At 37.1% G+C, this 26,987-nt stretch overlaps 1 protein-coding gene across 1 annotated transcript in view; it reads left to right on the top strand.

The window, feature by feature from the left end:
* Positions 1-847: 847 nt before the first annotated feature.
* Positions 848-26,987, top strand: part of Camk4 (calcium/calmodulin-dependent protein kinase IV) — a 157,753-nt gene continuing 131,613 nt past the window's right edge. The window contains 2 exon segments of the mRNA XM_013020316.1: positions 848-954; positions 20,696-20,818. Of these exon segments, the coding sequence (XP_012875770.1) occupies positions 848-954; positions 20,696-20,818 (230 nt within the window).

The raw sequence follows: 26,987 nt of genomic DNA, 5'->3' as shown, positions 1-26,987 counted from the left end.
CTTCATTCTACAAGTAGGCATCATGAACACTCAAGAAGCATCTTGGCACCTAACCTATGTCACTCCCCTTCCCAATTCTTCATGGCTGAAGGCCCAAAATTAAGAGTAACTGAGGGATTGTATGGTTGGCTTCTGCAACTCTCTGTTTAGATTGATGAAAATGCGCATTGAGGTCTCCTGCAGTGACCTGCAGTCATTTTGGAGTCCAGGATCAGCAGAGCCTCACAGACAGATCATTCCATGATGAGATCACTCTCCAGGGAGGAAGAATCCTCTCCTGGGAACTGACTTGTCCTCAAAAATAATAAGACTTCTTCAAACCACCTTGTAAAACCAGAACTGTGATCATGATCAACCAGATCACAACTTTGGTAAAATTGCATAAGTAGCATAACCTTTGCCCCATTTCTAATTCTTCCTTAATGTCAGTGCCCCAGAAGTAGGCTGAAATGTTCACTTTCTGTATTCCCAACAATACTATGCTGAATAAATCTCTTTTCTTTGCTCTTCACCACTACTCATCTCCTTAGTTGTAGAACTGGGACAGGTTGCTTAGCCTAGTCTATTGAGACTCTCAGAATCAGGTTTTTTTTTTTTTTTGTCCCAAACTTCAAGCAAGTACTAGATTTAGGGATTTCTACAGTATATATAAAGCATAAAATAGTCACCCTGTCTTCAAGGAATGTGAAACAGACAAAATCTGTATAGAATGCAGGTAAATCTTGTCAATTCTAGAAAAGAAGCAGAAGAGATAATAGAAGAAGCTAGAGAAGGGAGTCATTGAAAGGCTGAATGGGACATACTTTGGCATGAGAGTAGCTGTATAGTGCTCTTTAAAACAGCTAAGATGTTGACAGGTGCAAGAGATGACTGCTATGGAGGAGGAAATGGCAAGGAAAGTCAAGGGGTTTCCCAGTGGTGTAGCAGCAGTGGCCACAGCAAACAGCAGTTTTAGTAAGGGCTTTTACTGCAAATGGCTTTGAACTCTCTTTGGTAGTTGGTCAGACCCAAAGAATTTTGTTACAAGGACTCATGTCATAGGGCAGTGCTTCAGAGAGAGAAATTTAGACATCGTTTGGCAGAGTGAATTGGATTGAAGATACGCTGGAGGCACAGAAGCTAATCCAGTGGAACCCTTATGTTGTGCAACAGTAAAGACAGAACAGGAACAAGGATTTGAAAAGTAGGATGGAAGCTTTCTCAAAAAACATATTAAAAACATACATTGTGTGCAGACAGACAAAACTGTTTACCTGTAATGAAATTTTCTCATACTATATTGATCCTGAACTGCAATTACTTCACACTCTCCATTTTCATTCTCACTAATTGGCAGTACTTCATACTCTTGTTCAGTTGTTTCATTCATACATGGCTTTCTACCACTTACTACACTTACTACACCTCCAGTGCAGCTGTTTTGCTGGTCAATTCTAGATAAGAGTTTTGTGGACTCTTGTGTCTCAGGTGGCTTTGAACCTCAGTCCTCAGATTTCAGCCTTCTGAGTACTTGGGCTGTAGAAGTGAGCCACTGGCACCTGGCTAATAAGAGGTCTTCATCTGTGCCTTACTATTTTCAGGTGTTCAATGGAATTTTAACAATCTGTATGAATCCTCAAGACATTTTTGAGATGATTGAGACATCCAGACTTGAGTTTGCACATCATAGTTGTCTTCATTGCTATTATTACCAATACACACACACACACACACACACACACACACACACACACACACACACACACATACACCAGATTGAATCTAATTTATTTCAGAAATGTTGTACTTACAAATACAGTGTCTAACCCCATAGGATTTGAACTCAGGACCTTTGGTGTTTACTAGTAAAAACTTTACCACTGGAGCCACAGCATTAGTCCCTAGATCGGTTTCAATTCTCACATAATTTATATTAATGACTATTCCCTTATTGAAATGCTGTTTTCATGGGTTTTCGTGATATAAGTATTTCTGCTTTCTTCTTGCCACTCACTCTGTTTCTTCTTTACTAGAATATTCTCTACTTGGTTGTTAAATATTGGTATTTCCCAAAGTTTAGGTCCTCTTCCCTTCTAGTTCTGCATGAACTCCTGGATTTTGCGCTCATTTGGCATCTCTAATGATCAGGAGCCTCTTCAATTTGGATTTTGAATTCCTTTGATATAACCCTGGTAGTTTCTGATTGCTGCCTTGCTGACTGGTTTGTTTTGGTATTTGGAGATTGCCTGTTCATTTTCTGCCAGACATACACCACTAGCGATTTCCAAGAAGTCTTAGAGGTAAATACAGACATTTTTTGGGCTGGGAAGGTGGCTTAGTGGCAGAGCGCTTGCCTTGCATGCCTGAGGCCCTGGGTTCAATTCCTCAGCACCACATAAGCAAAAAGAAAAAAAGCTGGAAGTGGCGCTGTGGTTCAAGTGGTAGAGTGCTAGCCTTGAGCTGAAGAGCTGAGGGACAGTGCCCAGGCCTAGAGTTTAGGCCCCATGACTGGACCCCCCCCAAAAATGAACATTTTTTTCTTTTACACATATACAAATGAATGCTAACAGTAGCAATTAAAACACAGTACTACATGACTTGCATTTCACTTCTTGTATATTATATCTGTTAATGTTGTTATTCCTCATCTTCCTCCTCCTCCTCTTTGAGAAGAATCTTGATTCTGAAGGACCCAAGAGATGTTAGAGCACCTCACATTACAAACAGAAATGCAGCAGATTTAGACTAATGGTTTTAGTGTTGTCACAGTTAATAGGACTTATGTATCAGTTTTCGTTTAGGAAATATTAGTGACAAAGCTGCCTGACATGATTTGAAAAGTCACATACCTCTGTATTATTTATATGTTTGTATGATATTATGATACTGATTAGTCAGAATGAGTTTCCCTCTATAGACCCTGTATGGTGCCCCAGTTTATCAGTGGTTTCCAAGAGAATCCTGCTGAGAATTCCACCCAACAGGTGGATGGGTATAATTAAGCCCAAGGTAATTCATTCTGAGAAGGTGCCTGGTGGAACCTTACGGTAGATCTTATATTGCTTATTATTTTACATTCTTTTTTAGAGTAAAAAGAACTTCCAGGCCTATGAAACAAAACCATTGGGAATCAACAATTCTCCTTTTATATGTTTCCTTTCAGTGAATTCAGTACTGATTTTCTGTTTCCTGCTAAAGCGTATGTTAATGGATAGTCTCTGGAAAATATCTTGAAAATATCTTATTTATTCTACCCTGGATAGCTGGCATTATAGACATGAGCATCTGCACACAGCCCCTACTTTATTTTAAAGTGATCCCAGTAACCTAGTACTCGTTTCTGGTTGCTTCTATACCTAAAAGTTTTTTTTAAGAGGTCAAGAAGATCAGAGAAAAAATTAGGTTAAAGAAACTTAAAAGAGAAGAAGCTAAGTACATCCAGCTTGAATTACATAAGTTTAGGAAAGGATATAAACTGAAAATAATGAAAAACGGCTGGAATCCAGTAATCCTGGAGCAGAAGCTTTATTTGATGGTGTAGGAGTATATGACCAGAAGGAATAAAATAAAATCACCATCTAGGAAATTCAGTTTTAGAGTATTTCGATATTTAGTGGAAATGATAGCTTGGAAGAAATACTTTTTACCATTGCGTGCACGGAAATTTTGCCAAGAAATTGTAGGTTCTAATATGAGTTTATCTTTTACAATGAATACTAGAGTTTGTGGAGTGTTGAGAAGGTAAACTTTAATAACCTATGTTTGGATAGTGTGATCCTTTTAGGTAAATACCGTCTTTTTTATGTCTTCCTCTTGTTTTCCTCTTTAAGAGGTATCTACTGGCAGGAGAGAAAAGGGTTCCATGAATGCTAATTAGGGGGTCACATGACAAGCCCACATTTTATTGTTCTTCTTGAGCTCCTGCTGGGCAGGGAGTGGTGGCCCCTGGAGTCTGTGTGCCCATGCCCTTGCTCTGAGCTGTTTGCTTGCACACTGCCCTTATCCTGGGTCACCTATGGGCTGGTTCACATCTCCTCCCCTCCTGCCTGGGGCATGTGAGAACCTCTTTGCTGCCTACAAGCCCAAGGAGAGCACAGGAAGCTCAGAGCCCTGACTCAGCTCAGCCATTGAACTATCTGTTCCTCTGCTGCATATTCTACATGTTTATGAACTTTAAAATTTTACCTGTCACTGGGCATTGGTGGCTCACGCTTGTAATCTTAGCTACTCAGGAGGCTCAGATCTGAGCATCATGGTTCAAAGCCAGCCCTGACAGGAAAGTCCTTGAGCCTCTTATCTCCAATTAACCACCAGAAAACTAGAAGTGGTGCTGTGGCTCAAAGTGATAGAGCAAAAAAAGCTCAGGGACAGCACTCAGGCCCTGAGGTCAAGCCCCATGACCACCACCACCACCACCAACAACAACAAAAAAGATAGAAAAGAAAAAGAAAAAAGATGTACTTCTTGTCACTAATCAGTGTATTAGAGCTTCCATAGCAACCTGGATGTTTCCATAATACTCTGTTCTTCCCCCCACATTGGTTCAGTAATAGTTTCATGCATCAGGTCTTCTCATCTTGCCTGTATCTTTCTTCTACACCTCAATGGTCAGGACCAGATACAGCCGACTTTCCTTTCTGCTTCCAATCCTATAAGAGCGTCCTGGGTCATATCCTTCTCTATCACAAGGGGTTGCCTCCTTTCTCTTCTATAATGTTATATGGTTCAGACATCTGCTAGAAAACATGACTTCCTGCACCAAGAAGTGAAAACTTACCTAGCTACCACTTTAAAGATGCTAATCCTGTTATAATAATAAAATTATTGTATGCAGGTTCTATTGGAAAAGGGTACACAATCCTCTTCTTTTTAAGGGCCTTTCTGTCCCTTCCTCTGCTCTTCTTCCTTCCTGCCCATCTCTTATTCATCATCACTCTCCCTCATTGAACACTGAACACTTAGGTCACCTTTTCTTTCTACTTTAGTTGCTGCCATTGCCATCGTTTTGACCTTTGGATTTGACCTTCTTATCCTGAATGACTTTCACTTGATTACAAGATAGTTCCATGCGCAGAACTATGAGCTCCTATATTCCAGTTTGGGACCACAGACTTTTTGCAGCTTTCCAACATTAGCTGTCCCTTTTTTAGTCCTTGGATCTTCTATTCCTTCCAGCTTCTATGCTGGTTCCTCCTGACTGAACTCAACAAGGTTGAGTCAATTTCCCATCAGATTCCTCTGTCCCCTTCCTGTCACTCTTCTTAATTCTATTACCCACATCTTGATCTTCTGAAAGGATTCCCCAATATCTCATTGTTCTACATTTCACCAGCAGATAAACAATCTCAACTTGAATCTTTCTAGTTCTAATTCGGTACCCTGCAGCCTCGGTTTCTAAGGGCCAGTCATGGAGCCTAGAATGTAGTGATGCTTGTTGCTTACTGAATGAATCTCAGTGTATACATATTAGGTAATGTTTACTATAGTCAAGATTATATACAATATATACACATTTTAAACTGTGGGACTGTGGGCATGTTAGTAAAGCATCTTTGGGTTTTGTTCCTCCTCCATTAAGATAACAGTAACAATAATCTCTACATTACATTGAAGAGGTTAGAATGTGGTGCCCTGCAACTGATATCCTCATGTGCAGCAGCTGAAACAGAAGGACCAGTGACCTACTAGTTCACCATCATTGAGTTTGCATTTTTCTACCACACGTTTTACTAGTTGAAACAAGGAGATTGGACTGGATTGGATAGGAGGTAATGGGAGGAGGAGCTGAGAGGCTGTGAGGTTCCAGCAAGCGCTGGAAGGGAGTACTTCTCAAGGTTATTAAGGTGCTCATAGCAGTTCAATTGAGGGAAAGGATAAAAGTACCCTAATATTTGACAAGATTACACCTTAGATTTTTGAATGAACTTATACCTCCCCTTTCTCTTCTCTTAATCACCATTTCTTCTGATTTGGCCCCCAAATTTACTCTCCAGGACTCAGGTCCTCTAAGAAAACTATAAACATCCCTATAGGAAGAATGCTTCAAACACAGAGGACAGTAGAGACTGTCGCCCTCTTACACTGCTGTCTCTACTTCTTGTTTAAGAGGAAGCCATCTGTCTCCTGCCATCCCTCAGTAGTCTTTTTCTCTTTTTTTCAGATTATCTTGAGAAGTCTTCTCTGAGTATCTTCCTACTGAAAAACATTTTAAGAACGTGAGAGTACTCTTTTTATCTCTGCGGTTATAATCATGATGGCTGACTTTTAGATAGTCTTTGGCATATGTGTTTGTGAGCGAATGCGTTATTGTTACATTTAAAAGATAGGTAATTTTCCATGAAGGTTAATTATCTAGAGTTGTGTTAAAACTTTTGATATTTAGATTTAAGTCTGCCAAGATGTTCATCAGCCAAACTCTTTAGTCCTTTAAAATGTTTATGGCCCAGTGTTGATGTTTTCCCCCTCCATTCTTCTCTTTCCCATTCATGCTGTCCCATAGGGAAGAGAGTCAATACATAAATATTAATAATGTTGATAAATATTTAAAAATATTAAATAAATTGATTTCCAATGATAACCTAATGTTCATATTGTGGGGTTACAATTACATGGACAAGGTAATGAGTACATTTTTTATCAAGCATTGTTGCTTCCTCCTTTGTTTCCCCTTCCCATTCCTTCCCATCTCCCCCCCTCCGCCCCGCCCTCCCCCGCTTCCCACCCCCTTTCCCTTCCCCCCACCAAAATTGCAAAGTTTGTTTTTTTGACACAGCATCTTGTACATCTCAACATCTCATTGTTGCAATAGGTCCACCTTTATCCTTATCTAAACAATTTGTTTTTTCCCTTCCCCTCCACAAATTATACCAACATCAAATACAGTGAAAACAGGGGTTATACCATGGGGGAGGGACATTCTTATCAAGCATTGTTGCCTCTTCATTTGTTTCCCCTTCCCATCCCTTCCCCTATCCCCCCTTACCCCACCCTCCTCCCCCTGCCAAAGTTGTAAAGTTCATTTTTTGACATAACATCTTGTACATCTCATTGTTGCAACGGGTCTTTGGACTTTTAAAATGTGTTCATAACTTAGAAAATGGCAAAACCTCCCATTGGAAAGATTAACATCGTGAACATGGCAATACTTCCCAAGGCTATCTACAAATTCAATGCAATACCTATCAAAATTCCAACCTCATTCTTCAAGGAAATAGAAGAAGCAATCCAAAAATTCATATGGAACAATAAAAGACCCTGAATAGCAAAAACGCTCCTCAATGGAAAGAACGTTGCTGGAGGAATATCAATACCAAATTTCAAACTCTACTATAAAGCCATAGTAATCAAAACAGCTTGGTACTGGCATAAGAACAGACCTCAGGACCAATGGAATAGAATTGAAAACCCAGAAATGAACCTACAGACCTATAGCCATCTAATCTTCGATAAGTGAGCTAAAACAATAGAATGGAAGAAAGACAGCCTCTTCAGTAAATGGTGCTGGCAAAATTGGTTAACTACTTGTAGAAAACTAAAGCTAGATCCTTATATATCACCCTGCACCAGAATCAACTCCAAATGGATCAAAGACCTCGGAGCCAAAGCAGACACTCTGAAAACATTACAGGATGGAATAGGAGAAACCCTAGGTCTCCTTGGTGCAGGCCGAAATTTTCTTAATAGAGACCCGGAAACACAACAAATCAAAGAAAGGTAGGACAAATGGGATTGCATGAAGTTGCAGAGCTTCTGCATGGCAAAGGACATAGCTAGCAAGATCAATAGAAAGTCCATGGATTGGGAGAAGATCTTCACTAGCCATACAACGGACAAGGGTCTCATATCTAAAATATACTTGGAACTCAAGAAATTAAACCCCCCAACAACAAATCTGCAAAGAAACAACTGCCCAATAAATAAGTGGGCTAAAGACTTAAAGAGAAACTTCTCTGAAGAAGAAAGAAGGATGGCCAATAGACACATGAAGAAATGCTCAACATCCCTAGCCATAAAAGAAATGCAAATCAAAACAACATTGAGATACCACCTCACCCCAGATAGAATGGCAAAAATCAAGAATTCTAGCAACAACAGATTCTGGAGGGGATGTGGACAGAAAGGAACCTTACTTCATTGTTGGTGAGAGTGTAAACTTCTTCAACCACTTTAGAAAGCAGTATGGAGGTTCCTCAAAAGACTTCACATAGAGCTCCCCTATGACCCAGCAATCCCACTTTTGGACATTTACCCAAATGTTTACAAACAAGACCACACTAAAGCTACCAGCACAACTATGTTTATTGCAGCATTATTTACCATAGCTAAGATATGGAACCAACCCAGATGCCCCTCAGTAGATGAATGGATCAAGAAAATGTGGTATATATGCACAATGGAATTCTATGCATCCATCAGAAAGAATGTCATTGCCCCATTTGTTAGGAAATGGAAAGGCTTGGAAAAAATTATGTTAAGTGAAGTAAGCCAAGCCTAAAGAAACATAGGTCCCATGGTTTCTCTTATTTGCAATACCTAGTATATGTATGAGTCAAGCGGAAAAGGTCAGATAATGTGATGTTAAGAAAATGAACCCTTAGATATGTATTTAAATGTTTTTTTCTTTCATGCATTTGTTTCTAATGCATTTATAAGATTATTTCTTTGTTGCTTTGTATGTCCCTCCCCCACAGTACAACCCCTGCTTTCACTATATTTGATGTCAGTATAATTTGTGTCGAAAACGAACTTTACAACTTTGGTGCGGGGGGAGGGGGGAGATTGGGCAGGGGGCGGCGGGGGGAGGCTGGGAAGGGATGTGAAGGGTAAACAAAGGAGGAGGCTGCAATGCTTGATAAGAAATGTACTCATTATCTTGCCCATGTTTCTGTACAGTATGTTCACAAAAAATAAAAATAAAAAAAAAGTGTGTTCATAGGGGTTGGAAGGTAGCTCAGTGGTTGAGTGCTTGTGTTGTATGCAATAGGCCCTGGGTTCAATTCCTCAGCACCACATAAGCAGAAAAAGCTGGAAGTAGTGCTATGGCTCCAGTAGTAGAGCACCAGCCTTGAGCTGAAGAGCTCAGGGATGGCACCCTGGCCTGGAGTTCAGGCCCCAAAACCAACAACAACAAAAAATGTGTCTATATGCATATATGAATGCATTGAATGTTAGTTTTGTCTTAGTGTGTGTTTAATAAAAATATTATCAACAAGGATAAATATATCCCCATTGTTCTGCAACGTATTATAAGTCTCTATGTCCTGTAGACTTTCAATGCCAGGCCATTATTTCAATAATGGCATAATATCCAATAGGCTTAAAATAAAATCCAAAATTTTTTCCTAATGGGATCCCTGTGGCCACTTCATCTCACTCTCTTCCTATTCCCTTTTTTCCAGCCTCACGTGAGATGCCTTGTCTTTACTTTTTAGAATACCTGGAGCATACTCCTACCTCTGTCTCTTAGTTTGAAATCCCTACTGCTTTATATTTTCTTGCCTCATTCTCTTACTTTATTTAAATATCTATTCAAATATAGTTTTATCAAAAGCCCCCTGATGTTTCTCTCCATCTTTTCCATCCTCCATTCAGTTTATCTCTCTCTATGTCTCTTGATTTACTTATTATAGCTTACTTTATTTTTCTTAATAACTCTTGTAACAACATGGCATGTAATAAATATATTGCCTCCTTGTCTGAGTGTAGAACTGATTTTTAACATTTGTTCACTGATAACATTCTTAGGGCTTTGGAAAAATAGCTATTTGTGTTTCATTTATATAACTATTCTCTTTCTGATACTTATGTCACCTTCCAAAATTGTACTATGACAATGAATATTCTCATATGTATATGCATTCATGTAGGTAGATAAAGTATATATATGAATTATTAATGTCAATATGAATCCACATTTAAAATTTTAATAGTCAAGAAAAGTATCTCTCTAATAAGGATATACCAATTTCTAACTTCCAATGTTAGTTTATTGTGACTGTGACTAAAGACAAATTGTCTTTAACCTCAAGTACACTTAACTGAGTACACTTAACTAAGGTAAGTTTATTTTAGCATATAGTTTAACAGATTTCAACTATCATGTCAGTAAAGAAGTGATAGAGCAGGGCTGTTCAACTCATGGCAACCTGGAAGCAGATGTGAAGAGAAGGGGTCAGGGAAAAAAATAGGCTCCACAGTTGACTTCCATGCTATACTTCCAGCCAGACCTCACCTTCCACAGTTCTACCAACTCTCAATCACCTATTCAAACTTAAAATCTTCCATTGGATCATCAGTGCCTTCATGATCAGATCATCTCTGGAGACTCTCAGACACACCCAGAGATAGACTTCATTTACCTGCCAATCCTTTTTCAATCCTACCAGGTTGATAACCATCAAGATAGGAATGCTTATTTTCTTATGTATTTTTTTCTTACCAATGTCTTGTATAAAGTGACTGATGCTTGTTATGACAAAAAGAAAGGAAGTATGACTGAGTGGTCAAATAAATATCAATTTCTACCTTAAAATTTGCTAATTTTTAAAACTTGACAGTATTCGTTAAAATTTTTAATCCAACTTAATGCAAAACCCCAATATAATGGTGAATAATAGAGAAGATAGGTAACCCTTTTTCATATCTAGCTTTAGATCTGGCCAGTAAATATGTTCTTGATTTCTCACTTTAATTTACTTTTTTTTGAATTAGTATGCAAAAATAATAGGATATGATTTCCTGATTATAATTCCATATACGTACACAGTAAACTTTGAATGAGTTCACCCCCTGCATCCTATTCCTGTTCTTCTCTCTTGTTTTTAAAAGTGTTTGGTGAGTTTTATTATGCTATCTTCAATAATATACACATATAATCTACTTCAGTCTTTTTCATCCCTTCTTTCCCCTTCCTTTCTTTGTCTCTTTTCCTCTGGACAGTCTTTTTATATTAATGTCCCATGTTCCTCCTCTTCATCTTTAGCTTGAGAGAGAAAATGTGATATTTGGCTTATTGAGCTTGACTCAATATGATGTCCTCCAGTTCCATCCATTTTTCTACATTTTTCTTTGTGTGTAACAATAGTATTTTCTCTTATCTATTCATTCATTGCTGAGCACTTTGATTGATTCTGCAGGTCAGCTATTGTGAACAGTCCACTAAAAAATTCCTAGATTGAATAAACCCTTTCAGAAAGGTAGCAGAATAGAAAATCAGCATACAATATTAGTAGCTTTTCTATATACTAATAGTGATCAGGCTAAGAAACACATCAGGATAACAGTTCTATTCACAATAGCCTCAAAAAATAAAAGACCTAAGTACAATTCTAATCAAGAAAATGGAAGACCTCTACAATGAAAACTATAAAACTTTCATTGAAGAAGGTAATTGAAGTAGGCATCAGAAGATGGAAAGACCTTCTATCTTAGTTAATTGGCAGAATTTATATTTTGAAAATGGCCTTACTACCAAAATCATTCTATGGTTCAAAGTAGTTCCTCATCAAAATTGTAGTGTTGAGTCAGGTGCCAGTAGGTCATGCCTTTAATCTAAATTACTCAGAAGGCTGAAATCTTAGGATTGAAGTTCAAGGCCATAAGGCCCTTATCTCCAGTTAACCATAAAAAAAAATCTGGTACTGGAGCTGTGTGGTTCAAGTAGTAGAGTACTAACCTTGGGCACAAAAGCTCAAGAATAGTTCTCAGGCTCTGAGTTCAAATCCCAGGACCAACACACACTCTCTCTCTCTCTCTCTCTCTCTCTCTCTCTCTCTCTCTCTCTCTTATCTAAAATTTTAAAAGAATTCCAAATTTTATATAGAAGCATCTCTGGCCATAAAAAAAATTGTAAATCAAAACAACATTGAGATTCTACCTCACCCCAGTTAGAATGGCTATAATCAAGAAATCTAATAACAACAGATGATGGAGAGGATGTGACCAAAAGGGAACATTACTATGCAGTTGGTGCGAGTGTAAACTTGCTCACCCACTCTGGAAAGCAGTATAGAGGTGCCTCAAAGGACTATACACAGAGCTCCCCTATGACCCAGCAATCCCACTACTGGACATTTATCCAAATGATCACAGACAAGGCCACACTAAAGCTACCAGCACAACTATGTTTATTGCAGCATTATTCACCATAGCTAAGATATGGAACCAACCCAGATGCCCCTCAGTAGATGAATGGATCTAGAAAATGTATATATATATATGTGTGTGTGGTGTGTGTGTATATATATATATATATATATATATATATATATGAATTCTATGCTTCCCTCAGAAAGAATGACAAGAATGACATGCCTCATTTGTTAGGAAATGGAAGGCTTGGAAAATATTATATTAAGTGAAGTAAGCCAGACCCAAAGAAACATAGGTCCCATGGTCTCTCTTATTTGTAATAATTAGTATAAATCTAGGATAATCTTAGCAGATGAGCAGAATATCTTTAATAACTGTGTACATATAACCATATAAGATGATGCAAAGTGAAATGAACTCCAAGACATGGACACAAGAGGTTTTCTTTTTTGTTGTGGTTCTCAATATACTAGGTGATTTCTTTTTTCTTTTGTGTTCCCCCTGCCCCCATGGTTTATCCCCTGTTGTCACTGCATTCAATTTTGGTACCCTAGGTATTGTATCTGAACTAGGGAAGGGAAGGGGAACAACATAATGGTGAGACAAAGGACAAAGGGGGAACCAATGCAATAGATATACAAAGACAACATGTTAGAAATGATCTGTACAACTTGGTGGGGGGAGAAGGGGGCAGATATTGGTGGGGAGGGAAAGAGGGAGAAGAATGAGGGAGGGGGTAACAAGTTAGACAAGAAATGTAATGACTACCTTACTTATGTAACTGTAACCCCTCTGTACATCACTTTGACAATACAAATTTTAAAAAGCATAAAAGAAAACCACAGTTATATTTTCTTTATTTAATTTTATTTTTCAATTGCCAAGTAGCAATTGTGATATTGATTGGCTCTGATGTGATACTTTGACACATGGACACATTGTGGAATGATTAAATAAAGTCAACCCACACAACTATCATCACAAGTATTTTTTTGTGATTAACATACTTAAAACCTACTCTTTAAGCACTTTTGAAATATATAATCATTATGGTTAAATACAGTCCTCATACTACACAATTCTTGTAACTTTCATTTATTGAGTGTAAGATGCTTCTTAGTTTGCTAGGTATTTTTAGTATGCTAAATATATAAAATATGGAAATGGGGGTTGGGTTTTATTAGCTGAGTTTTGTCCATCTTTTTTCTTGTTTTGTCAGTTATTGTAGTGAAGTGCTTTGATAGCATCTTTTAATATGTAAGTACTGTATTTCTGAATAAATGAAATAAAAGTAGATTAATTTACTACTATTTTTTATTTAGAATGTTTACAAGTTTGTAAAATTGGCATTTTATTTCTTCTTGTTGGCTTTCTTTCCTGGGTGTGAGTTACTTAGCATTCTAAAGTGATTGATTTCCACAACTTACACAATCTAGGAATTATATTCTTAAAAGGATGTGAAAATTTACCCAAACCATTTTTCCATTTTATCTATTTTTGAGAATATTTAAATGTTTCTGATGTATTTTATGCCAACTCTAAAGATGTTTTTATCTAAAATTTTAAATGTTTTAAATATATTACATAAAATTTAGCATTCTCTAATATTTAAAAAATTCTGCCTTATTTTTAATAATATCTCCTTGACTTTTTATTTATCTCTTCTTCCTTTAAAAAAAACCTACTGTGCCAAATGATCTGGATTTCTATGTAAACAGTCCTATTTTAACTCTTGTCAAATAATTTGATTTTTTAAAATATGAGTGAGCAGAACAAGACACTGTCATTGGCCAGATTTCAACTAATTTTGTTTGAAAAGATGTACTTCCTCCTTTTATTCTTCTAGTGGAAAACTTTCTTCAGTTTCAATAAGCATTTAAACTTGTATCTCACTTTTAATGCCAAGAGATATTGAGTAGTTATATTCTCTCTAGAACAAAGCCAGAACCTTAGGACCTTAGGACATTTAAAATTTTTTATTATATTTATTACAAAGGTGATGTACAGAGGGGTTGCAATTACACAAGTCAAGTAATGAGTACATTTCTCTTTGAACAGGCCACCTCTTCTTAAGACATTTAAATTTCTTTTTCACTACCTTTCTGTGACATTTCACACATGGGTAACACCCATGACTGAAATTCTAAAGTGTCACTACAACTTAAAAAGAAATTTCCACTCATACACATCTTCACTAACCTTCCATTTTGTTTTCATTACTCATCACTATGAGTGAATTCAGTTTTTCTTTTGCCTTCAGGTGTTATCTACTCCTGTATTATTCTCTCAGTGTGTTGAAAGACATAAATAAACTTGGAACTTTATATGCCTGAAAAGTCTTCATTTTACTTTTAAAAATAAATTATGGGATTTCAGGCTCAAAGTAGCACATTCCATAATTTTAAGCACATAGGTGTACTGTTCTCATATAAAACTATTAATAATGATTCTTAATTCTAATATTAATTGATCTGTGTTGTTTATCTTCCTCTGAACTTTCTCACCCCTGTTGTGAGAACTCATGCTTTCATTAAGGCTTCCAGTATGTTCCCTGTTAGTTTATGAATAATTTTCTCTAATCTCCCATATCTATTCCCTGTTTCAGGAATGACTGCTAAATACATGTTTGAATATTTATATCTACCTTCAAGGTCTCTGTTTTTTTCCCCAAGATATCTTATTATTCTTTCTTTGTTATGTATTCTGACATACAACCAACTTTAGCTTCTGGGTTATCTCTATTCCTCTGGTGGGCATGTTAATATCTGTGGGTGGAAATGGAACAAGGAAGTCTGTTGGTTTGGGAAGAGGGAAGGGATTTAAGAAAGAATGTTGGGATGGGTGGACCTGTATTGTATGCTATGTGGCAAAAGCTGTGGTTCTCTTCAAGCTGTTCCTCCTCTTATTTTTATTGTTTTTCATTCTGTGATTTAACTCTTTCCTTGGCTTGATTTTGGGGAGGGGTGGGCATATTGAGAATATTGTTACTCTTGTCAGTTGATCTTATAGCACCTTTTCCTTAGTGGGTTAGTTAATAATGGTAACTTTTCTATTACAATACCAGTTATGTTAAAAATTGAAGAATCCTTTCTGAAAAAGAAATGAATGTAGATGCCTGATTCATGGCCATCTTTATGTTGTCATTTAATTGTAATCTTTCCTAGCCATAGAAGTTAAACCTTTTCTGTTATGAAAGCTATAAAAAATTAGATCTGAAAATTAAGCCTGTATTTTGCAGCTCCTTAGGCTAAGGCAGCATTTTGCTGGATTGAAATCAGTTACTTTAAAGGACAAACTCTACTCTGTTGAATTCCTATGTTTCAGGAGTTTTATTCACATAGCCGGAACATACAATTGGAAAAGTTACTCTTACTCAATTGTTATTAAGATTTTAGCACACAGGTAAGATGCTTTGAAAATTTAATATTTGAGAAACTAGATTTTACAAATGAAAGATAGGAAGCTCTATGAGCAATGGGAGTATTTGAGTCTGGTTCTGGTTCTGGAGACCACAGACATACAACCCCTTAAGCTGGGATCTAGTAGAAGCTGGAGCAAGTCCTTAGATTGATCTTGTAGTCCTTGGATGAAAACTGTCCATTGAAATAAATAGTAGTGTATGGGTATACGATGTCATAAAGCATTGGGAGCACAGTGCATTGCAGTGAGTTTAAGCAACTGATCTTCTGGGATTAAAAATAATGTTAAATTTAGCCAATTGCTTGTTGCAATTTCAACAGACATAAGCCATTTTGATTTCCTTTTCTCTCCTTCTCTCAGAGTTTCCCATAGTAAAACTCCAGGTACTTCAGTTTTGGAAGGGGATATAGATTTCTACAGCTCAGGATGAATGAAGATAGTCAATATTACCTTGCCATGAATACTTTTTTTAGAGTTTAAAACAAACTCAGATGTGCAAGCTAAACCTAAAAGATCAACATGTATGTATATTCAAGCAGAATCATGTGCATGTTGGTAATTATAGGACTATTTGAGGGGATTAGTGAAGGGAAAGAAAAAGGGTAAACCACATGGGAATACATTGCAGCTGCATATAGTTAATGGAATTTACTGGAAGCTGTTGAATAATAGAGTTTCTGGGGATGGGCAAAGTGAGAATAAGCAAGAGTTCAATCAGGTTAAAGTACACTAAACACAAGTATGTAATTATACCTTTGATCAGTTGATATACATGTCAAAGAAGTCTTTGACAGATTGTGAACAGGTCTTGTCTGGGGTGTGGGTACTGGCGATAGGGCTGAGGGTAAATGGAGAGGGTGAAGGAGGGTAAATATGCTCAGAATTCTTTGGTATCTGTAAGTGGAAATGGAGAAATGAAGTCTGTTGTTTTGGGAAGAGGGAAGGGATTTAAGAAAGAATGATGGGATGGGAGGACCTGTATTGTATGCTATGTGACAATGGCAAAATGAATCCCTTGTAAACAACTCATTCATGATAATAAAATGATTGCTTATACAAAACAATAGCAACATGTACATTTTTAAATTTAATTTAATTGTCAAGCTGATGTACAGAGGGGTTATAGTTACATAAGTAAGGTAATGAGTACATTTCTTGTTGAACAGTGTTATCCCCTCCCTCATTTTCTCCCACTTTTCCACCCAACGTGTGAATTTTTAGGCTCTGGTTATGAAATTCAGTCATACATTTTAATGTAGCACTACTTTTTTTTTTTTTTACTTTGTTGCTACCTGTTTTTTGATTCTTAGAATACCAAATGGTTGCACAGTGCTTCTTAGTGGTGAAAATGTAGAATGTGTCAAAAGGATAAATTTACATACAGATTAAAAAAAACAAACCTTGTGAACCTGGAGAAATCTTTAAATGTAACTATGGCCAGAGGCAATGTTTGATTATTTCTCAGCGAAAGACAATAATTATTTAATTATTTTGGGATGAGTTTCACTTGGAGTAGGAGAAGCTAATAAGTAGTGAAATTGCCATTTTAGAAGTTAAGAAATCAACTTATTCTGGTCTTTTATGTTTTAAAACGAATGCTTTATTTCCAGTTAAACTAAGATTACAGTGTTCCTAAATGGAAAGGGCTTTCCTTTTTTTTTTTTTTTTAAAGAGTATATTATTTTAAAGATGATGTACAGTTACATGAGTAAGGCAATGAGTACATTATTTGTAGATCCTTTTTATTCCTTCCCTTCCTTGTTGTTGTCCCACTATCCTTTCCCTCCCTCACCTCCCACACTCCTCCCCACTCCAACCCCCACCTGAAGTTGTAAAGTTTGTTTCCAATATAGTGTCTTGTGGGTATCATTGTTGCAATGGGTCATCCTGTATCCTTGTTTCACCGTTTTGTTATTCCCCTTCCCTCCCCAGATTAGACAAATGTATATACAAGATGCACTGTACCAAAATCAAGTTACAGCAACAACAGGGCTATGCCATAGGGGGAAGAACATACAAAGGAAACAAAAAAATCACATAGTACACTTAAAACAACAACAAAGACATATCTTGGTCCATATCTTGAGGTTCATTTCACTTAGCATCATGTTATATGGTCATATGTACATAGCTTTTGAGCTTTTCAGCTCATCTGATTGCCTTTTGACTTATTTCTGCAGGAATGAGTCTCATGTTTGCCTTCTGAATCTGGTTACTGTAGAGCCATTTCTGACTCCTTCCATTCCAAGTGTTAGACACTGACTGAAATCCACCTCATGGTTGCATTTAATAGATTTATGTAATAATGAGTTTCAATATGAAATGAAGAGAAATGGGCTTCATTTTTTATAGCAGCTTGAAAAGTTGAGAATAATTTGGAAAAGGCCATTTGCAGTTATGAAAACCTTTAGCTTAATGAGAAATGTAAAAAAATGTGTTTGCAACTCTGAACTATAAGTGTACCACTTGCAAGTTGAACTACAGTGTACTATTATAAATTGAGCTCCTGGTCAGTTCCTGCAACTGAACAGTTAGGAGAGCTAAACATAAAAATCTATGAAATGCATCAAGTTCCTGGGCACTAGATGAGAAAAAATGCTGGACTTTGAGGAACATATAGTCCATTATGGTCTTTTAGGTTTGTTACAGTGACTCTGGAGAGTTCATCATTGTTGATTTCATAGAAAAACTTCTAAGCCTTGTAAACTGTCTTTTTTTTTTTTTTGGGTCCGGTCATGGGGCCTGAACTCTGCGCCTGGGCACTGTCCCTCAGCTCTTCAGCTCAAGGCTAGCGCTCTACCACTTGAGCCACAGCGCCACTTCCGGCTTTTTTCTTTTTGCTTATGTGGTGCTGAGGAATCGAACCCAGGGCCTCTGGCATGCAAGGCAAGCGCTCTACCACTGAGCCACCTTCCCAGCCCAACTGTCTTCTTTTTTAATCATGAAAACCTACTCCATTTTTTCTCTTTTCTAAAGAAATAAGAGTGGATATATGGCAAAGAAGTAAGAGTGGGTAAGTGGCACTGTGGCTCAAGTGGTAGAGTGCTAGTCTTGACCACAAAGAGGCTTAGGAACAACAGTGTCCAGGCCCTGAAAGGCACTGTTTAGTAAGTGGCCCTAAATTCTTTGTAGTACCAACTCAGTGGCAATAGGGTACACCAGCACAACTTTGGGACAACTCTGAGGGAGTTCTGATAAATGGGCTCTGGAGATCACTGGCACCCCTTGGGTTTTAACAGCAAAGGTTCTGCTCAGATAAGTGAACTTGTGTCACCTATTTGAAACGAATGTAAGTACTTTAAATTCCCTTTGCCTGAAACAGATACTCACAGTCATACATTGTGTATATTGATCAGAACTCAGGATAAAATAACAGATACTACTAGGGAAAAGAAAAGAAGCCAGGTTGGACTTGTAGGTACCTGGGTTAGGAGCCCAGCAAATGTAGCTCATTATGAGAAATCCTGACTGAGCCACTTGGAAGAATGAGCTCAGTCACCATAGCAACACTAGGACCACTTCTGCAGGTCTTAGCTGTCTGCCAATCAGCTCCAGCCTTGAGCCATCAAATCCATTTATGATAAAGCCAGCTGCTACATACTCAAGGATGCACAAACCGTGCACAGATGTGCCACAGGCAGAAGGGGAATACAATTCTCCTGGAAAGTGATCTGTTTCCTTCATATGATTGAGAGCAAACCGCTACAGGACACAACTATTCTACTTTGTACCAAAAGATAATTGGTTCAAAAGTCCTGACTCCCATTACTAATTCATTGTTTATCCTACTAAGAATTTTATTTTTTATATCTGAACTGTGATACTCAGAATGTTATGTTTTTCTTGTCCATCTACCCAGGTGTATATGTTATATGAGTGCATGTGGGTGTTATGTGAACATGTGAATTTTGCAGGTATTCTGTAAAAGACTTAATGCAGTATGGGCAGGGTGTGTGATAGTTAACCTTGGTCCTTTGTGTCAGAATTCTGGTATTTCTTTAAACAGCCATTAAATCCTATTAGCATTTTTAATATAATTAGAAATAACTAAACTTAATGAAGGATATAGCCATTCCTGATTAGCTTTCAGTTGGTGGATGAATTGAATGAAGTATACAGTAAAGATTCAGAGCAGTACTGAAGTCAGAAAGTATTAAAGCAGAGCTGTCAATTTAATGTGTGTATGAGCAAAAGTAGTCTTTTTAAGAAACACCAGCCTGTCTTCCAAAATGTGTGTTTTCATATATTTGTCTGTGGTGTGTTAATGGCTAAAAATTTCCTCATGCATCACGGTAAGAGTGTCCATTTGAAACAGAACAAGCCTTTAAATGATTCTTTGGGTACAAGTCACAGGTAATAATTTATCAGGTGGTAGCAATAATGTCTTAGTCTTAAAAATCAACTCTAGCGAATTACAGGCTTGATTTAAAGAAGCATTATCAAGGTTCTGGACAAATATTACTGTATTTTGAAAAGCAGGACATAAAAGCAATAGTTCAAATCCTTTCGCTTTTTATTTTGAGACTCAAAGTAAATCTTCCAGTTATATAACCTAGTTATTAGTAAGGCTTTACATGATTTTTCCATGTTTTTTTTTTAAAAATACTTAAGTTTCCACCCTTCTGTCCTCTTACCTTCTGATAAATAAACATGTAAAGATGATCAAAGCCTTGGTTAGAAAATGAACACTCTCTAGTTCTAATTACAGTTATTTCTATAGGAAAAACCAAATGTTCTGTTAAAATTCTAGAAGGACTGACCTAGATCTCCAAACTGAAAGGTTCGTTGGGACATGTGCACTTGCGTACACCTCTGAGATGTGGGTTATTTAAACAGATGGTAACTGTGACACAGTGAGCTCTCCATACAAATTGGCAGAAAGCAGAACTCGAGAGGAAGCAAGCTAGAGAGGAAACAATCTCACTGTGGACCTCTGAGAATTTTAATTAAAGCACAGAACAAAATTTAGAGTGCTTGGATACACTTCTTCAGAATATTAATTGAATATTAGTAGTGGTTGGCTTGTTGCTATGATACTAACGGTAGGGAGGGTGGAGGAATTTTTGAAAAACACTTTATATTTTGTGAAGTTTCTGGGTGTGGTTTGGCCTTGGCAGGAGCAATGTTTTGCTGTGTTGTGTTGGATAGTCAAGCTGTGGAATTTGGGTTGTTTTCTTTGTTATTCTGTAAAAATGTTATTTTACAGCTACAGCATTAGTTTAGTGAGCATCAAGAGAGCTTTCAGAGACACTGGTAGCTTTCTAATCTATAGATCTGGAAATTCAAAAATTCCTGATGGTGACATGCTGGACAGGTCTGAGATCTTGAGGTGAGCTGACATCTGCTGTAGGTACTGATTTGGGCACTCTGAACCCTGAGCAGCCAGATCCCCGGTCAATGTGGGCACAACCCTTGCCTCAACTAGCCCTTCTGCCTCTACCTCCCCATTCTCCATCCCATGAGGACTACTGTGAGGGTTTAAGGACCAGTCATTTGTCAAAAGTGTACCAAGGAAGGGAGCTATGTGAGGGTGTCATTACCTCCTCTATGTGGTATATTTTTGCTAATTTGTCGGTTAAATATACTAGTGCTCTTCTAGTATTTTCGACCCCTATCAGAAATAGCATGTAGTCACATTTTGTTGTTGTTGTTGTTGTCCAAATCAACTTCTGTTTCCCTTTGTTTCTGATTTAATTTTTAAATCATGAGAAAGGGATCACCTTCCACATACACACAGAAAAATCATTGCAAACTCGCTTTCTCAGAAAATTGCATATGGAACCATATTCCTTGAAAATATTTAATGATTTTGGATTTTCACATATTGCATGACACACATAGATTCTCTGTCACTAAAATGAGATGTATTGTTCTTTTGGCTGAAGCTTAAAAATAAAACTGTACTCCAAGGAATTGAAACAGATATAATTCATCTTTAAGTAATCATAGCAGACAGATGCTAATGGCTCACACCTGTAATCCTAGCTGTTCAGGAGGCTGAGATCTGAGGGTCATGGCTTGACGCCAGCCTGGGCAGGAAAGTCTGTAAGATTTTATCTCCAAATAAATTACCAAAAAAGCCAGAAGTGGAGCAATGGCTCAAATGGTAGAGATCTAGCCTTGAGCAAAGAGAAGCTTAGGGACAGTGCTCAGGCTCCAAGTTCAAGCCCTAAGACTGGCACAATATAATAATAATAATAATAGCAACAACAATATCATACAAGAAGCAAAAACGATCATGCTTTATATACAAAGAAATATTCCAACAAATAGCTTATGCATGATTTGGAAGTGAACTACACATGCATACACACACACACACACGCATACACACACACACACACACACACACACACACATCTGAGAGATCTGGGGATCAGTCCGTGCATTATTTTATTCTACTAAATTTATACATTGCACTGTCTCTGGTGTGCTTATATGATTCAGAAATTGCCAGTGGAATTTTAATGAAATTCAGAATGCTTTGGCATTTCACTAATTTAATTGTTAAACAACATAATGTGTCATATGATATTAGCAAGATGACACCTATTATCTTTTCTAAATCTTTTTCTGTAAACACACTTGAAAACATTGCCAAAATGGAGGTTTTCATGCCTACTGAGGCCACCCACGTGTGAGCAACATGGAGCCCAGCCAGTGGGTACAATTCCTTAATTCATTTAGAATCCCTGCTTTTTATGTTGGTTTTTGTGGTTGCAATTGTAATGGCTGTACAATCAGAATGAAGTGGCATGTGTATATATTGTTATGGTTGTCTTCCACTGGTGGATTATTCCTGCCATAATAACTATTATGATCAGATAATAAAATTGAGGGGGGGTTATCAGCAGGTAAATTTCTGTCATTGACATTTACTTGTGGCCACTTTTCGTTTCTTCTGATAAACCTGTAATGGGTCAATAGCCTTTAGACTAGTAATTGACTGCTAGTAAATTTATTTGATCAGTCACAGACTGGCAATTAGTAAGATTACTCTTGTGCTACCATTTTTCAAGCCTGGGAATTAATCAGGTTCTGCCACTGTCTTGCTTTGTGACTAAATTTAAAGTGTATATTATCAGATTGAGAAAACATTCCTGTGAGAAAACAATGAGGTGTATACAATTCAGTGAAACTCGTGTTCCCACAATGAAACAAGCTCCCATGAGCCATCAGCATCTGGCTGCAACTTCTCTTCTTAAAAACAACATTTTGAAGCTGGATGCCAATGGCTTAGGCCCTGTAATCCAGCTACTCAAGAGGCTGAAATCTGAGGATCGTGGTTTGAAGCCAGCTTGGGCAGAAAAGTACCTATGAGGCTCTTATCTCTAATTAACTACTCAAAAACTAAAAGTGGTGCTGTGGTCTGAATAATTATTATACATATAGGACAATCTTATCAGATGAGTTGAAAAGCTCAAAAGCTATGTACATATATCCATATAAGATGTTGCTAAGTGAAATGAACCCCTAGATATGGACACAAGAGGTCTGTCTTTATTGTTATTGTTTTAAATGTACTATGTAATTTCTTTTTTGTTTGTTTCCTTTGTATGTTCTTCCCCTTATGGTATATCCCCAGTTGTCACTACTTTTTATTGGTACCCTGCATCTTATATAAACATTTGTCTAATCTGGGGAGAGGAAGGGGAATACCAAAACAATGAAACAAGAACACAGGACCCATTGCAACACTGATACCCACAGGACAGTATATTGGAAATGAACTTTACAACTACAGCAGGTGGTGCAGGGGAGTTGGGGAGGAGTATGGGAGGTGGAGGAGGGAAAGGATAGTAGAACAACAACAAATGAAGGGGTAACAATAATCTGTAAGTAGTGTACTCATTGCCTTACTCATGTCACTGTAACCCCTCTGTACAGCATCCTTACAATAAAATAAAATAAAAAAAAACAAATATCACAAAAAAAGAAAAACATGAACTATCCAACTTGTGAGGGAGGGGATCTGGAGCCAAAAATAGGAGAAAATGAGAGAAGAGATGACACTGTTCAAAAACAAACGTACTCATTACCTGACTTATGTAACTGTAACCCCTCTGTACAACACTTTTACAATAAAAAATTGAATGGAAAAAAAGAGAGAGTTAAAAAATCTTTTTTAGCCTGAGAAGTACTCTAATATTTTTCTCATTGGTCTCATTTACACTTTGGAGGGAGAGAGTCTATGTCTAAATGTAAGAATGTAAGAAACGTAAGAAAATGTTTATAAAAAGGTTCAGTGAGTTCATGCCTAGAGAAAAGACGCTAGTGTCTGCACTAATAGGTCATCCTTTAACAAGAGGTGATGGAATTAGATCACCTGTGATTTTTCAAATGCTCAGGGGTACACATAAAGGATCCATGAATTTGCCGAGGGTGGTGTAGGGGAAGGGAAAAAGAGTGGGCCAGAGATACATATACACGTACACACACAGGCTTATAAAACCACACTAATAAAAAAATTAGCAAGGAATGAACTGTCTAAAAATACAGGAAACTGTGGAGACTATACTTCACAAGAATTTACCTTACGAGGAATAAAAAATTTAGTTATTGTATTATTAGTAGCTATTACTACTCTCTCTTTAGATACTTGACAATTCAAAATTAAAAAAAAAAAAAACAGAAGAGGCTGGGAAGGTGGCTCAGTGGTAGAGCGCTTGCCTTGCATGCCTGAGGCCCTGAGTTCGATTCCTCAGCACCACATAAGCAAACAGAAAAAAGCCCAAAGTGGCACTATGGCTCAAGTGGTAGAGTGCTAGCCTTGAGCTGAAGAGCTGAGGGACAACGCCCAGGCCCAGAGTTCAGGCCCCACGACCGGACCCAAAAACAAAACAAAATACAGAAAAAAGTATAGTTCCAATGATTTAACACACTTTTTCAGTGGATGCTGCACATGCTAGACAAGTGTTGTACTACTAAGCTAAGGCCACAGCTCACCAAGTCTTTATATCAACAAAATTTGCAGTGAAAGAAAATTTGATCACTATTCCAAGTATATTAAATGACATTCAATTAAGGACCTAAGAAAATGAGTTTTGAGTCCTGGTTTTGTGATCTTGGTTAAACTCCCTGAACAATTTGAGCATTATTTATATTGGGAGCTGGGCTGCAAGAGGCTGTTACAAGTATGGAATCAGTTATGTGGAAATTGCTATATAAACTGAACACTGGTCGCTTACATCTGTAATCCTAGCCACTCGGGAGGATCCAGAAGATTGTGGTTCAAAGCCGTTCTGGATAGGAAAGTTTTCCGGAGTCCATCTCCCAAATGACCAGCAAAATGAAGTGAGGCAGGAGTCATGGCTGAAATTATGGAGCATCAGCTGAGCAAGTGGGAGGCCCTGAGTTAAAATCCTGGTACTGTAAACAAAACAAAACAAAAACAAACAAAACTCTGCTATATAACTTAGAAAAGTACTACATCAAATAATTTAGCTTTAGAACAAAAATTACTCAACTGTATGTTATCAAGAAAACATTCTCAGTGGTACACAAGTGGTTCACACCTGTAATCCTATCTACTCAGGAGGCTGATATCTGAGCATCACCATTTGAAACCAATCCAGACAGGAAAGTCCATGAGACTCTTTATTAACCATCTGAAAACCAGAAGTAGCACTATGGCTCAAAGTGATAGAATGCTAGCTCAGGGACAGTACCCAGGCCTTGAGTTCAAGCCCCATGACCATCAAAAAAAAAGAAAAGAAAAGAAACATTCTCTGTATGGTATATAAAATACCAAATGTCACAACTCTGAGCCACTGGTAAGAGGGATGAAAAAGAGACACGACAAAAAAAAAAAAAGAGACATGACAGGAAGAAAGTTCCTGAGAAAATTAACAATATGGAATTGGACAACAAAAAAAATGTTTGTTCATATTTTAATAGAAAATGCAATTTACATCTCATATGAATTTAATATAAATTTAAATGTAGATTTATTTTATTTATTAGAGCTTAAATTTTAATTCTGTCAATGGTAATGGAAAGAATTATTACGTACTAAGAAAGGTTTTCTTTTCAAATACAAATTTACTAATGTGGCCATCATATTATTTTGACTTTTTTTGTTAAAATGTCTCAACATTTTTGTACTCTGTTTTATATTACAGCTCTTTTCAAAGTTATAAAATAATTATTTAATAGCTTGTTTATCAAACATCTATTGCACATATGGATGTGACTGTCAGTCAGAAACAGCAAATTAAAATTGAATTCTAACTTTTTAATTATAAAACGCCTTCTGGTATAGAAAATTGTATAGGTTATCTATCTTACGAAATGTTGTAAGCAAAAATTAGCACCTGAGGAGAGCTGAGAAATGGCCAGGACTCCAGAAGCCTCCGGCAAGTCCTTTTTTAAATAAATGCTTTCAGTTGTAATGGTTAGCAGCTTCCTCCTTTGCCTTATGTTTTTACCAGTGTGTAGTCCTAAATAATATAGTTTTCTGTTTTGAATTTTATAACCTAAACTATTCAATGTATAATATTTTGGACTGTTTCTTTTGCTCCATTTAAGATTTATTCTTTAAAAATTTTTTTTTATTGTAAAGGTGATATACAGAGGGGTTACAGTTACATGAGATCATGAGTACATTTCTTTTTGAACAATGTCACCCCTTCCCTCATTTTCTCCCATTTTCTTCCTTCCCCAGGCTCCCTCCGATTTATTCTTGGTTTGGAGGTGGCTTATAGCTGTTTTCTTTTATTGCTATGTAGTAACATATTGTAAAAATATACCACAATTTATTTTTCTGTTCTGCTCACAAACAGTTGAGTGATGTCCAGGGATTTTGTTGTTGTTTGGTTGTTTGGTTGATTTTGTTTTGTTTTTTTCTGAAGCAAAGTTTCACTAAAATTGTTTCTTTTTTGTTACCTATAGACCTGCTTAATTGATTTTCTTAATGTTACAAGAGCAAGTGGAAATTTCTTACACATTCCTCTGTCTTTATATTATCTATCTGTTTGATATATGATCTAAAGTTTCTCTTAAGATCTTAGTCTATACTTTTAAATCTTTAAAGTGTTTATTTTCTTACAATTTCTTCCCCTTAATCTACTTTTGTAATTACATTTGTCCATTACTTTAGACCTTAGGTTTTCTCCTGAAATCTTTTGGTTTATAAAGATAGGGTTTAAATGTTACACAAGATATATTAAAGTGCTTATGAAAAGAAAATGCAAAAGCCACAGAGTGTACATTTATATCTTACAATCCCAACTCCAAAATCTGTGGTCCTCAGGGGAATTTTTAAAAAGTGCGTATTTGCACTTAATTTTGTTTCCACTTAAACATAACTGCAAACCTAGGTCATGAATATTGAACCAGCACATGGCATTAGTCTGGCACTGGGCATCGGGGACATGGTCCCATGGGTTTTATCTTATTCAGTCAAGACTGAATCTGAGGGTCTGGGAAGGTGGCTCAGTGGTAGAGCACTTGCCTTGCATGCCTGAGGCCCTGGGTTGAATTCCTCAGCACCACATAAG

The sequence above is a fragment of the Dipodomys ordii genome, unplaced genomic scaffold (genome assembly GCF_000151885.1).
Source record: "Dipodomys ordii isolate 6190 unplaced genomic scaffold, Dord_2.0 Scaffold50, whole genome shotgun sequence".
Taxonomy (NCBI): domain Eukaryota; kingdom Metazoa; phylum Chordata; class Mammalia; order Rodentia; family Heteromyidae; genus Dipodomys; species Dipodomys ordii.
The sequence above is the reverse complement of the archived record's forward strand: the minus strand, read 5'-3'. Positions and strand labels throughout refer to the sequence as shown.